At 37.4% G+C, this 13960-nt stretch overlaps 1 protein-coding gene across 2 annotated transcripts in view; it reads left to right on the top strand.

The window, feature by feature from the left end:
- The first annotated feature begins 404 nt into the window (after positions 1–404).
- Positions 405–13960, top strand: part of svep1 (sushi, von Willebrand factor type A, EGF and pentraxin domain containing 1) — a 100738-nt gene continuing 87182 nt past the window's right edge. The window contains exon 1 of one of the 2 annotated variants that reach the window (XM_088605022.1): positions 405–1505. In XM_088605022.1, the coding sequence (XP_088461148.1) occupies positions 999–1505 (507 nt within the window). In that variant the 5' untranslated portion in view covers positions 405–998. The remainder of the gene's footprint in view (positions 1506–13960) is intronic. The other variant, XM_088604938.1, reaches the window with a different exon arrangement.

Genomic DNA, 13960 nt, shown 5'->3' with positions numbered 1-13960 from the left:
TAGATAAAACATCACCGTTTTTCTAAAGTGATTCCCTAACTCTGGGAAATTAAGTATGTGGATTTTTTTCGGTCTGGAAAATAAGGGATCATTAAAAAAAAAACATAAGTGCTGTAGGCACTTTGCTGTCAAAACCTAAATGTCAAAAGCCAGTAATGAAGTAACTCTGTGGGGAGTCTTAATCTGCTGTCACTGTTTAAGATTGACTTCCAGTCTATACAAGGCATCTACAGAATGCAATTACCACCATGTCATGTTTGTGCCGTAGTGGTATTTGTCAGTTGTAAAACTGAAGATCTTGCTTTTGTTAAGGACAATTTATGATTTTTCCTGAACGAGCCACATGGGACGATATCACAGCGCTCTTTCACCACTCGTAGTGTCATGCATCGCAGAGTATTGCAGTGAAAGCATACTCTGTTTAATTTGACTACATGTCCCATATTTTGTGACTGGCGAAACAGTAGGCTGCCGAAGTGAGGCATCAGCTGAAGTAAACTGAAGACATTTATCCGTTTTCTCTCTCTACAAAGTGTTTCTAATTACAATGGCACTTCTGGTATCTGGACTGCAGTGTGGATGTCTGTGCAGCCCAATGCCAGACATATGGTATCAATCAGACTCGTGGTGCTGATGTTTTCTTTGGGAATGTTGACAGCCTGACAGGCATGGGGCTCTGGTGACATAGAACCTAAGTAAGTCAAGCATGAAAAAAAAAGGAGGAAGAAAAAAAAATCGCTGTGACTGCCCCCTTTTTTTCTCAGAACTTTTTTTAAAATGGTTTTGAAAGAGAGGGAAAAGCATTTTCGGTCTCAGTCAGATGCACAGCCAGTGCCTGGGGGTGAAATGAAACTCCCTTTCATCTGAGAGAACAGGGCCAGCACGCACCTCATTAGAGAGCTAACCTAAAAAGTGAAAAGGTGGACTTTGAAAGGGAGAGGAAAAGGAACCGATTTTTTTTTGTTCTGTGTAAATATATATAAGAAAAACGTGTTGCAATGTGGCGCCTTCTCGTTTTCTATTTTTATCTCCACGCAGCGGGCAGCTTGCCGGTGCTTCCTCATTTTTCCCTCTATAAACACCCACACCTGAATCTGAGCCACGTGCTCCCACTGGCTGAGCCCAGGCAGCAACAGGAGAGCTCGGAGAGCAAAGTGGAGCGTCTGGGCCAGTACTTCAAGCGCAACGTCAGGACGCTGCGGGAGAAGAGCCTCAGCTTGGACCTGGTGTTCCTGGTCGACGAGTCCTCCAGCGTGGGCAACAGCAACTTCCTCAGCGAGCTGAGGTTCGTCAAGAAGCTCCTCTCGGACTTCCCCGTGGCGCCCTCCGCCACGAGGGTGGCCATAGTGACCTTTTCCTCGAAGAGCAACGTGGTGACTCGGGTGGACTACATCTCCTCTCCTCAGCCCCACCAACACAAGTGCGCCCTCTTCAACCAGGAGATCCCCGCCATCAGATACCGGGGAGGTGGGACCTACACAAAGGGAGCCTTCCAGCAAGCCGCAGTAAGCTTTATTCTTGTTTTCTGCACCACGCACACAGGAAGGGCAGGGGGTCACAGAGATGGCATGTTCCCAGGATAGCATGGTGTAGATCAGATGTGGCAAAATCTCTACGATTCGCACGGTGGTTGATTGGAAGTGGGTGTCACTGGAGGACACAAGTGGAGTCTTGCGTTTATGTTTCCGATACTAACACATGGCTCAACCTGTGCTTGCATGGGACAGAGTGTCCTTCTGTGCTGATGCACTTCGGCTGAAAGTATCAGAGAAGGGGTCTGCGAGCTAATGGCCCAGTCCACTGCAGGTATGTGAAAAATAACTTACACAAAACCAAACAGGTATAGAGGTGTTAAGAATAACCCCCCTTTAAATATTGTTTATGGTTTATGCTCTGGAAAGGAATGCAACCCTTGTGACTGCAGCACAATAGAATTCAGTGAAATCTGAACTCGAAACAAAATTATTGACTAAATGACTGCTTTAAGCAAGCAATTAAAGAGGACCATCCAGAACGAACTTTTGAGCCTCAAATGGTATCAACGACATTGTCACTTTTATTATTCTTTAGAGATATGCATTTAGGAAATTCTGTTTACTAAAAATAACTCTGAGCTAACAATACATTAAAGCCCATTAGGAGGCCTAATTATTTCAGGGAGAGTTGCAGAGGAATTCGTCTGTGTGTTTGTCTTGATTGTAATGGTGATAATGACCTTGTAAAAGGCTTCCCGGTGGAGGACGTTATACAGTTTTAAACTGCTCTGAATAAGGTCAAAGAGCTGAGCACATATCATGCTTGAAAATTGCTAAACCTATTTGAATTGGCAACTTTTGTTTCTCAGAAATGAATCAGAAGTCAGGCGAAAACTAAACTCACAAAACCACATCAACAGCACGACCGTGTTTGACAGCAGACTAATAAAAACATAATGGTCTGCATATACCTGCTTCTTTGTCCAAAAAATTCTGTAACAGATTATTTCTGTATAAAAAAAGTTGAAGCTTTGTGAACTTTTATGGATACGGAAAACAGTAGTGCCCTGACTATATATGTACATTTATGTGTAGGACCCATCATGAGTAACACATCAATTAACTGTGAATAGACAACAGCCCAATAATAATAAACAAATTCAGTACCGTCTCTATACCTTGTACAATCAATAGACTAAATTAAAATACCAACAGCAATGCATCCTGAGCCTGATCCCATAAGTTTGCCATCTTACATTAGATCTTACTATTATGATTAGAATTTGTTATTTGTAAAAGTCAGTCGAAGTATTTTGGAACTGAGGAACAACAGAAGACTGTCAGTAAATATGGACCCCTACACAGAATTTTTAAAAACGTGAAACACAGAACAGTGACAAATTAGTTCTGACTTTTATCACGCTCCACCTGATTCAATCAAAATATCTGGCTCAGACATTCAAAAGAATGCCAGTAGTTGCGGTTCAGCAATTTACATGTGTTCTGTTCAACATTAAGCATGTTTGCCAAATAGATTTTGTAAAATATCAATTTACCTTTTTTTTAAAAAAAATGAAATGAAGAGTCATCAGTAAGCATCACCACAAAGCACTTCCACAACTGATGTTACAATACGCCATGTTAGAAAAAACAAAGAATACGTTCCCACTCATAAATGCTCAAGGAGGCCTGTTAATAAACGTATTTGAAATGGGAAAAATAAGAAAATTAAGAAGGAAGAGTATGATAAGATCCATATAACAATCTTGGTTTTAGAAAGGAAACAATGTCTATAGTGTGTACACGTGAGAATGATCTTGCTCCTAGATGGATGGTCAAGGTTAAGGTTGTGAAGGTTCAGTGTCAGACATTCTTTTATTCTTCAGAATGATCTGACAGCTTTTTGGACTTGGATACCTCTTTGTAACATATTGACATTTAATCTGTTCCTAATTGTCCAGTACCCTTTTTTTTGTCTCAATTAGACATTGTTCAAATTGCCTCTTTGAACATAAAACTGTGATGCCTAATCATAGGACATTAAGAATATACTACACATACAGGAGGAAAAGATCAGTGCAATAAGTTGTTTACCTGGACAAGAGCCTAGATTAGAGCTGTGATGAATTGGACAGGTGTTACCTTAATTTCCTTCAGCTGGTGAAGAATGACCCCTTTAGTGACATACTTCACATTTTCTTCTAATCCCCCATATAGATAACAGCTGTTTTCTGTAAAACCTTCTTCCAAAAAATATCTATAGTAGGTGACTGTTTGTCTTCTCTCTATGCTTGCATGACAGCAGTGGTTCTACAGAGTAGGGGAAATACAAAGAGACTTGCTTCCAAAAGTGAATAATACTGTTTTTCTAAACACAGAAAAATAATTTTTACCTTCCAAAAGTAAAGAAGTTCAGAACCACAACATTCTTCCATCTCAGAAATATCTCCAGACTGCGTTCCGCTTTAAGAGATGGAGAGATGCTTTGCAAACGCACCAGCTGTTTTTTAATAATCTTTTAATAGAGTCTGAAACATGTTTTAGATTCCTTGCCTTATGCTGTAGACAAATCTGTTTGAAACTTTCTGTGGGATTAGAAAGAGAGAACCGTGATCCGTTCTGAAATGTTCCACCTTTTTAAGAATATAATGAGATTCACCTTTGTACCAGGTTTACCGAGTGATTACGAACAGTGGTGGAATCTGTTTGAACACACTGTACTCACACTTTGTAAACTGTAATAAAAGAAACCTTACACACCTCACAAAATAAAATCAGAATGGAAACCTAGATAAGTACAAACAAGGCAATGGATGGAAAACAAACGGGGCCAGGGTAGAACAATCTGACTTATAAATTTGGTTAGACATCCCATTCCTTCTGTTTAATTTCAGTCCTGTTTTCCAGCACTCTGCCCTACCATCCTCGACATAAAAAAGGAATCCTTGAGCACTGGAGTAGAACCAACGGCCTTTAAAATGGCTTCTGATAGGTTTGTGCTTAAAAAAAACAAATGTGGCTCAGGACAACTTAAACGATTTTCGTCCTATAGCTTACTTTTATTTTTTGGAAAAAGCTGTTGCAATACAATTTAGCAATTAGCTAATTTCAAATGACCTCTTTGAACCCTTTTAATCTGTTTTTACACAATTACACAGCACAGAAATTACACTTGTTAAAGTTACTTAAGATCTCATTATGGCATCTGATTCCATTTCTCTATGTATTCTAATTCTCCCAAACCCAAGTGTTGCTTCTGATACTGTTCACCATGACATTTAAACCTCCCCTCTTGAGATTGTATTTTGAGTTTCTGATATTGCTCTTAAATGGCTCTACTCTTGCCTTACTGATCACCAACACTTTGGTTTCTCTTGGGGGTTTCAGTTCGGAAGTTGGGTTTGTTAAGTCTGGTGTTCCCCAAGGCTCAGTACTGGGCCCCCTGCTATTCAGCATTTACATGTTTACAGTTGTCATTCTGATTTTTGTGTTAATGATACTCAAATCTGCTGTCCATACAAATACTGTCACTGAAGTAGCTGTCTCTGCACTCTGATGTAAAAACCTGGATGACTCAAATTTCCTTCACTTAAACTGCGACAAGACTGAGGTCCTGCTGCTTGGTACTTCCCATTACATACATAAACCCAATGCAGTAACCTTATCTGTGCTTGAATTTCAATCAACAATGGAGAATTAATGGATAATATTTTATCGTGGCTTGAATTTTGACACTCATGAGCAAAATATTGTAGAAACAACATTCTTCCATCTCAGAAATATCACCAGACTGCATTCTACTGTATGTTGTCTTTGTCTGTTGCAGAAAAGGCTGGTATTTGTTTTTTTCAAAAATTGATTGCTTCAGCGCTGTTCTTGCTGGGATATCTAAATCCACACTGAACAAACTGCAATATGTTCAGAATTTGGCAGCCAGAATCCTGACCAGGTCACGTGAAGGTGATCACATTACTGCTGTGCAGGAATCTTGGCACTGGCTTCCTATCAGGTTTTGAGTGTAATTCAAAATCCTCATGCTCACCCATAATGCTCTATATGCCTTGGCATCTCTGTACCAATCTGAGTCATTGTCTGTCTATTCCCCACCTTGCAACTTTCATTCATCTGACTATGGTCTTCAAGATGTTCCCCAAGACCATCTACATTCTATGGATGACAGGGCTTTCTCCTGCTGCTCCCCAAATTCTGTGGAATATTTTATTGGAATTCTATTTCCAAGGATATCAGAGAGCCACCTTTCCTGAATGTATTTAAAGACTCAAGCCTTTTCCGAAAGGCTTTTACTTAATTAGTGTCTGTGTCTTCTCCATTTTTTAATGACCAAGTGTCTTCTGCTACACTTCTAATCGCTTGTCAATCTTATATGAGATTGTTTTGGAATTTGCTATCCATATAACTATTTTCTTCTGTTTTACCTATTTTGTTTTTTATAGCCACTGTAAAGAGTTTTAAGATGCTACTTTTAAAATTGCTATATAAATTAAAGTTTATTTTAATTAACTTAATGTGAATAAAAAGTAATTCATTTACGTGCTATTAAGCATAAATACAGATGGAGAATTAAGTTTGATATTGCTGTACATTTTTGTACACATTTGTCATATTCATTTTGGGATACTTGAATTGTTAATAGGGTTATGTATTAATAATAACCTAAAAATCCTTTATATCACTTATAGAAAACATTGTTTTGAGGTAAATTCTACATTGTTTTACAGATTAGCACTGACATGAATCAAAATTTAAGATGAGGTCCACACAGATGGTTTCTCTTTAGTGTCTCTAGGGTTTGGCACTAGTGATATCTAACCTGACTGCACAAAAATGTTTTACAATCACTGTTCTACTTTGTAGGTTTTTAGTTCCCAAAAAAAGGACAAGAATAACACACAGCTCTTTAGGTGATGCGTATTGTAGTAGTGTCAAATTCATTATCCAAAGGCTGATAATGGGAGTAATTCTCAGCAATTCAGTCTAATGATTTTGTGGTTTCAGCTAGTTTGTAAACAAATCTTTTCAAATAGTTTCTCAATGTGAATCAAGGTAGAATTGGAGACTTGCTCAGTGTTTTCTGACACAGGCAAAGTCAAAATATTAATGAGCCCTGTAGACACGATAGAGCCTTTTGACACTGTACTACTGTAGCTGAACAGTGTATCAAGAAGCATGTGTTTCTAGTCTGGCGGCAACAGCTTTCACAGACTTCAGTACACAGATGTTTGAGTCTTCTCTCATAATAGAGGACCGGACGGATTTCCTTTTAAAGACTTTTCCAATCATCTACAAATTACTAAAATCAAACACTAAAACCCAATAACATTTCCGACATGAAATATTGTAGAAAGAACAATATTCCTTTTACAATATTTTGGTTATTTTACTTTAACCACAGTGGGGAAGATCAAAATGATAAGGTCAGAACACCAGGAACAAGCTAAACTGTTATTGGATTCAGAAGCAGTCTCTATGTTTCAGAGTTACAATAACTACACGTAATATGAAACTGGAAAATTCTTGCCTTGACTGACATAATTAAATTGCTAACTCTTGAAAGTTTAGTCTTTTCTGTTATCCTGAAGCTGTGCTTGGACGTGCATGCTGGCTTGTTCTACAGATAGAACGGAGCAAGGCTAGTTGTCAAAAATGTAGAATCAAAATCTGAAGCTGTTTATACTGACAGATACAATGTAATTGTAGATTGTGTAGTAAACTTGAGAAAATGACTTTGGTTACATTCCCCCAGATGTGTTCAGAAGGATGCTTGAGTTAATTAGTTTGACTATAGAAAGGCTTTAAACATGAATGCTTTCATCTGCTACAGTGTAATGAAAGAATTAAAGAAGTGTATAAAATTGAAAGTAACTAAAGAGGACCTTGGTAAAAAATGGTCAAGTTTGAAGTAACCCAATGTGGTTAGTCAGATGAATTTGAATGACTTCAGGACAACAGTATTGTACCTCCTATGAAAATACACCACCTGTAGCTTTGTGTCCCCTGGGAGTCTGCTGGAATCTGATTAAAATTAATCTCAGTCCCAAGGAAAGAGAGAGCAGAGCTGCTTCAGGTTATGAGAATCACCAATGTTTAATGTTCGTTCTAACTAGCTTGAACATCTCATTTTCTTTTAATTTCTCCCTTTTTTGTATCAAAGACATACAGCATACAGCTGCGTTTCAAAATGTGTAATTGAGAAATGGGTATTATATGCTCCTAGTTAAAACTGTGCACTTGCAAGCTCTCTGAAACTGAATCTTACATTTGACATGACAGCTGTTTTTCAGCAAGGCATTAACTTTAAGAATACATGATACTTTAATTTGAGTCAGTTGAGTAAGAAAAGGGAAATGTTACTTATTTTGTTCTTTTTTTTTCCACATGCGATTTGAGGGAGTATCACCCATGCTGCTGGCAACTGGCAGGAGTTTGAGGGAAAGGGATTATTAATCATTGGCACGCTTCACAAATTAGATTTGCTTTAAGGAAAAGTTTTATACTGCATATCTGGCTGATGTGTGGTAGCTGTTTATTCACGGTGCACTGATTAAGTTAAGACAACATAATATCAATCAAATGAATGTATAGCTGGTGCATATCTGCACTTTACAGTCACCTCAATGTTGTTTCATGAAAATAAATGACACACTGTATGATGTAATGTAAATAATATTTCTGAGCCTTGCTTTATCTAAAGGCATGCTAATTTGTGTTAGATAAATGCTAGCCAACACAGTCATGTTACAAAAAAGAGATGCAGGTGTCTGGAACAAGCTGTCCAACCATGTTGTCAAAACCAATATGAATACTTTGTGTAAGAAACAGTTGGATGGGATCCTAAGACGAATTAGCTGCTAGCAGCTGAATGAGGTAGAAGAGTTGAATGGCTTCCTCCTGTTTGCAAACTTTCTTCTGTTCTTATGTAACCAGTAATTCACTGTCACTACCTAACTACACTTGGCTGGTACTCAACAAGTCACAAACAATAGGCCTCCTAATCCTTGAAGCTAGTGGTGTTACTGAGAAGAATGAGACTATGCTGGATAGAAAGACATTCATACAGAGTTATCTTAAAATCCTAACTGAACATAACCAGCTAAACACACTAGGAGAAGGATTTTGTCATTTTACTAATGTTGCATCGTAGCCTGCTTTACCCCTGTGATTGAGCATTGGCCCAGATATAAAACTGCAATTATATTTGATCAAATCATACTAGAATTAACAGTCCCCTAGAGACTAAAACACAGAAATAACATTTCTCTTACCTCCATTTAGTCACTTAATGATAATAGACATATTTTGTTCGTCAGGATATAAAAACAACTTTACATTACAGCGTTTTGGACTTATCAGCTTTTCTCTGTTAAGTTCTGATTTGGGTAAATGATTTGGAGGGATTTCTTTCCGCCTTTAAACAAAGAAATTTCAGAACCCCGTTCAAAAGGAAATGTTAGATTGTTGTTTTAAAATTAGGTGCTGTATAACGTTTCTGCAAACATAATTGGAAGCATATTTTCATAAAATAACTTTTCTGTAAAGGACTATATATTTTGAAAACAATCCCTAAGGGTTCTATGCAAGACTAATGGTTTCCAAGGCCTAAAGCCCTAAACACAGATTTAAAAAGACTGTCGCTTTTAACTTTTGTATTATCGATGCTCAAAAAGAATGTTATCCAACACAGGTGCCATATTGACCACAAATTAAATACAAACTTCTGTGTGCTGCTGACGTATCAGCTCTGTAGAGTCCAGTGTTATCTTTCTGCTTTATCCACAAGCACACAGAAATGTTTCTTTGTACTTTTATGGTGTTAGGAAAAGTCTTGGGCATTGTCGAGTGGCTACTCCTACAGAATTCTGGAAAATGATTTCTGTTTTCAGCAGTTGTGGAATGAAGTTAATTAAGAGATAAGGAGAGCAGAGAAAATATCTACTGCAGCTGCAAAAATAAAAAAAGTGACTAGTAATAAGATTGTCCCAGAGTACACTTTACTACTTGTACCTTGTAACCTTTGTCATACTGTAGGTTGCCTTCATTTAGTCACATCTAGTTTTTGTTAAAATACTTATTACAGGATGTAAGCAGCACCTTGCTTGTTCGTCTAAATAAAAACAAAAACAAAGAAAAGTTCCAGACTTATTTCACATTGTGGACTGGACTCTTCACAAATATGCACATAATATATATGTGAAAACTGTCTGCCTCTAAGTACTCATGCTTGGCACTGTGCGCAGAAAAAGAACCCAGATATAAATTGAACAAAAGGTAAACTACCTGACAAACCTCTTCCTCCAGATAAATCAAAATGTATCCCAGAGTGTTGCCAGACATTTCAGGTTGTACCGATGACTGTGTGAGGGGATGTTTTCTCAGAATACATACAGCACATTTTGAATTGATCGATTTTGTTTTTGTTTGCTGGGCTATACGTTTTATTCCTGTTAGACCTCATAAAAACTTAATATAAATATTATGCAGCAAAAGTACATTGTATTCATATCACTTAAGATGCAGGGTTATATTAATTGTACATTTTATTTTTTCTCCTGTTACTGTAAAGGCTCCATTGTACATGAAGTATCGTCCTTCTCATCCACGAAGGCATAGAAATTTCTCCACTTTACAAGTACAAGTACTTGTATTACAAGTACCTAGTAATTCAGGAAGAATAGCCAGAATAGAGTAATGTTCTGGTGTTGATGTTCAGCATGAATACATTGGCAGTTGTATTCAAATAGTCATTATTTTAATCAGAAAAAAATCTAGCATGGCAAACTGGAAAGACATCACTTTACAAAGTGAATCCTTAAATGGAAAAATCCAAGTCATGATTGGATTAGTACAGAGAAACAGAAGAGTAAACCGCAGTTATGGCTTCACAATATGAAAAATATTAAAAACAGCTGCTCTTTACCTGCTGTATCTATGCAATGTATGTTCTAATTCAATCCACCTTTATGGAATTTAAATGTAACACAAAAAAGAGGTAAATAAAGATTGTGTTCTCTATAAAAGTCAAGTCACTCTATGGAGGAGTCCTATAAGTACAGCTTCAGTTCAGTTCTGTATAATTTCATACAGCATAGCGCTTTCATTAGATGTGTAGCTGCAAGGCTTAGTTATTATTCAAAATATTATACTGTATTTGCAAAAAGAGAATAAAAAACATAAGTCTCTCTCTTTTATCAAGTAGAGCCACTGTATCCGTTAGACACCTCAGACTGAGGGAAACCTAGAGTACTTCTCCTGTCTAATTTTAATCATTTAATTTATTTGGTGATTAGAATTAATTTCATTTTAGAAAAAATAAGATATTTCATGCACAGCAAAAATGCCTTGTTAAAACAAAGTTTTAAAACCTAGTGCAGACTGTCAGACAGTTCTTTTTATAAGTTTGTTTACTTTCTCTATTCTGGCAGGGACTGTTCTTTGAAGTTTGGGGAAATAAAATACAAGAATGGTCAAATATTAATGTTGCGCTTGCATTCCTGCTTTAACTGCTAATACTTAAGTATTTATCTAAATACTTAAAAGGAAGAAAAGCAAAGAGGGAGAAAAAATAAAGACAATTGAACCAGGTTCAAACAGAAGATGGCAGCAGACCTGGACTGGAAACTGGAACTGATAGAAAACTGTCTGGAGTACAGAAACTGCACAAGAGATGTATTGCAGAGAAACGTTAGACGATCAACAACTTTTGAATGTGCTTTTGACTGACATGCAAAAGTTAGACAGTGGTAGAAAGTCTGTTAGAATTTAAATTTTCTACAGTACATTAATATTACCCCATTCAATGTCAACCTATACTTAAACACACCTGAAGAAGGCTCCACAGCCGAAACGTTGTGTTTTCTTTCTTCTCTTTTCAGCTTGGTATAAACCTATTACTTGTTCCTTTGCAGCCTATACTGTACATGCTGACGCAGCTCCCCACCTGAACTATACTTAAACATGATTGTTGATTTATAATTAGGAACAGATTGCTTAAAGTGGTTTGTATTTTAGATTTTATTAATTGCATAACAACATACACATATCTTTTTTAAATTATCAGTGAAAAAATTGTGTTTCTTTTCTTCTCTTTTCAGGATGTACAGTAATTTAATAGTCAAGGGATAAAATCTAACCTACCTTGATTCTACTTTCTTATTCATTCCAAACAGAGTTTTCTGAAAAACACCAGCCTGCTTATTAGGCACCTGAATGTCAGGATAAATGTCTGAATCACATATGGAGCACATATTGTAAACACCTTAACAAATGAGAGAAGCACGTTTATCAACATATTGTATAGAGATTGTGTCAGCCTCCTGTATATCTTTGGTTCACCCCTAGTTATACTGTGTCATGGGCGGTGGAACTATACTCCCCTAAATTGGGATGAAGGACATTTGCTACAAAACTGGGACTGTGTCAACCATACCAGGACATACTGTAACAAGACATTTGCCTTGTAAAGAGATGTCAACACAGAGTAGCAAAATAGATTGGGTGATAAGCTTCAGTCCCAGGATATACATTTAGCTCAATGGCTATGATTTCACAAGCTTACAAAGGCACCTACTGTAAAGTCTGTTTAGCATAAAGTGAAAAACGTGACTCATAAAATGTGATAATACCTTTTTGTTGTATATAAGAGGTCAAGAGTGTGTATTGTATTAATTAAAAGGCAGATAAAGCACTCTATGCAATTGCGATTACACTAACTGAAGTTCAGATCCATCATTCCTTAGAATTTAAGCAGGTTTTTATGTTTCTGTAAATCTTCAACAGATAAAGGTTATGGAAAAGGAATACTGTACGTTGGTCTAGTTACACTTTATCAGTTTAACACTTCTCTTAGAGGAAAAGCTGTTTATAGCTAAACAAGACACAGACAACGTGCTGGATGCTGGGACCTGAGTCAAGAGCTTCTGCACTACATTATTATTCCATTCCTGCAACTATTCTTTCACAGCTATTGAAATCCTGACAAAATATTTCAACTTTATACAATGAACGTGCGACTTTTTTGTGTGAACAGACTAGATTGATCAATTATACTGTACATAATGCTTTAGAGGTTCTGTAGCTGTTTTCAGTATTGTATCTTTTTAAAACGTAGGTTTTTAGAGTAATACATTCTTGAACAGGATACACTATGAGAGAAAAAATTGGATATCTTTCCAGCACTCTTACTGCTCATGATACTCTTTAATACAGTCTTTGTTTTCTAAATGTTGGCTTTATAACTAGAGTTGCATGTTAAGATGAAATTGCACATGTGTTGCCTTCATGCTCAGCTCTTTGTCTCTAAGCCAGCCTGCACTTTGACTCCTGGATGAGACTCAGTGCAAAAAGGAGGAGCTTTTCTGCCAATTTTGAAAACCCACAATTAAAGACTGTGTTGCACGATGCATATGGCATCAGTCTGAATTTTTTTCTCTCCTCAATTGATGGAACACTACAGTGGTGTACCATAATAAATCCCTCACACTCTAGCTCTGTTTTTCCTCAGAAAGAGCAGACCCTACAATGAGATAGTCATCACTCTGAAAAACCATAAAGACGGCAAACATATAGTTTTACGTCTGTCTCCTAATTTGCAGGGAACTCCCACACTGACATCACCGCGGTGACTGCGTTGAGGGAGTGAGTGACATTTTGGGTCGGTTGGTAACCCGTATCAACTAGAACGACTTAATGACCATCAACAGACAGATGGTTTGGGCGCAGCAGATATGTTCCAGCTCACTCCTGCTTTGAAACATCAGAGACGTCTTTTTGTTTTTCCTGGATCTGTAATTATCTCTTTCACAGTGGGTTTGCCTGAGGTTTTTGCCAGTTTCCAACAAAGAACCTCCATCCTTCCACCCCAACCTCCATATTAAAAGAGTTTCACCCTCTTTTTCTTTCACGTGTCATGGTGTGGCCAAGGGAGTCCCCCTGTAATAGTTTACTGCGGTATTCCATGACTAAAGTGGAGCAAGGTGTAGCGAAGCACAAAGGAGTTGTGGTTCGCCATGCAGAAATATGAAAAGGCAACTGGCAATATACCCCAGCAACACAAGTAGGGAGCTGCGTCAGCATGTGTAGGTTGTAAGGGAACAAGTAAAGGTTTATTCCATGCTGAAAGGAAGAGAAGCACAACGTTTTGGCTATGGAGACTTCTACACCTGCAGAAGGCCCCACAACAGAAACGGTGTGTTTCTTTTCTTTTAGTAGTCAAAGGCATCAAAGCAGAAGCAGATGTTAAATTGCATAAGAAGATTTAAAAACAGTAAACACAACGTTTATGGATATTTTGTTTTGGTAATGGCCTTTTTTACAACCAAAATAACATTTTTAAAAACAACACGTTATGTCATTTATAATTATAAAGGAGTCCGCCGTTATTTTACTATATTTAGACTTGGGACCAGAACTGTGTTTATGGGTTGTATCCGAGAATATACATTCATATAAAATTGTCTCATTCAGATATT

The sequence above is a fragment of the Lepisosteus platostomus genome, chromosome 1 (genome assembly GCF_059453375.1).
Source record: "Lepisosteus platostomus isolate fLepPlt1 chromosome 1, fLepPlt1.hap1, whole genome shotgun sequence".
Classification (NCBI taxonomy): Eukaryota; Metazoa; Chordata; class Actinopteri; order Semionotiformes; family Lepisosteidae; genus Lepisosteus; species Lepisosteus platostomus.
This window is presented reverse-complemented; position numbering and strand designations above follow the sequence as displayed.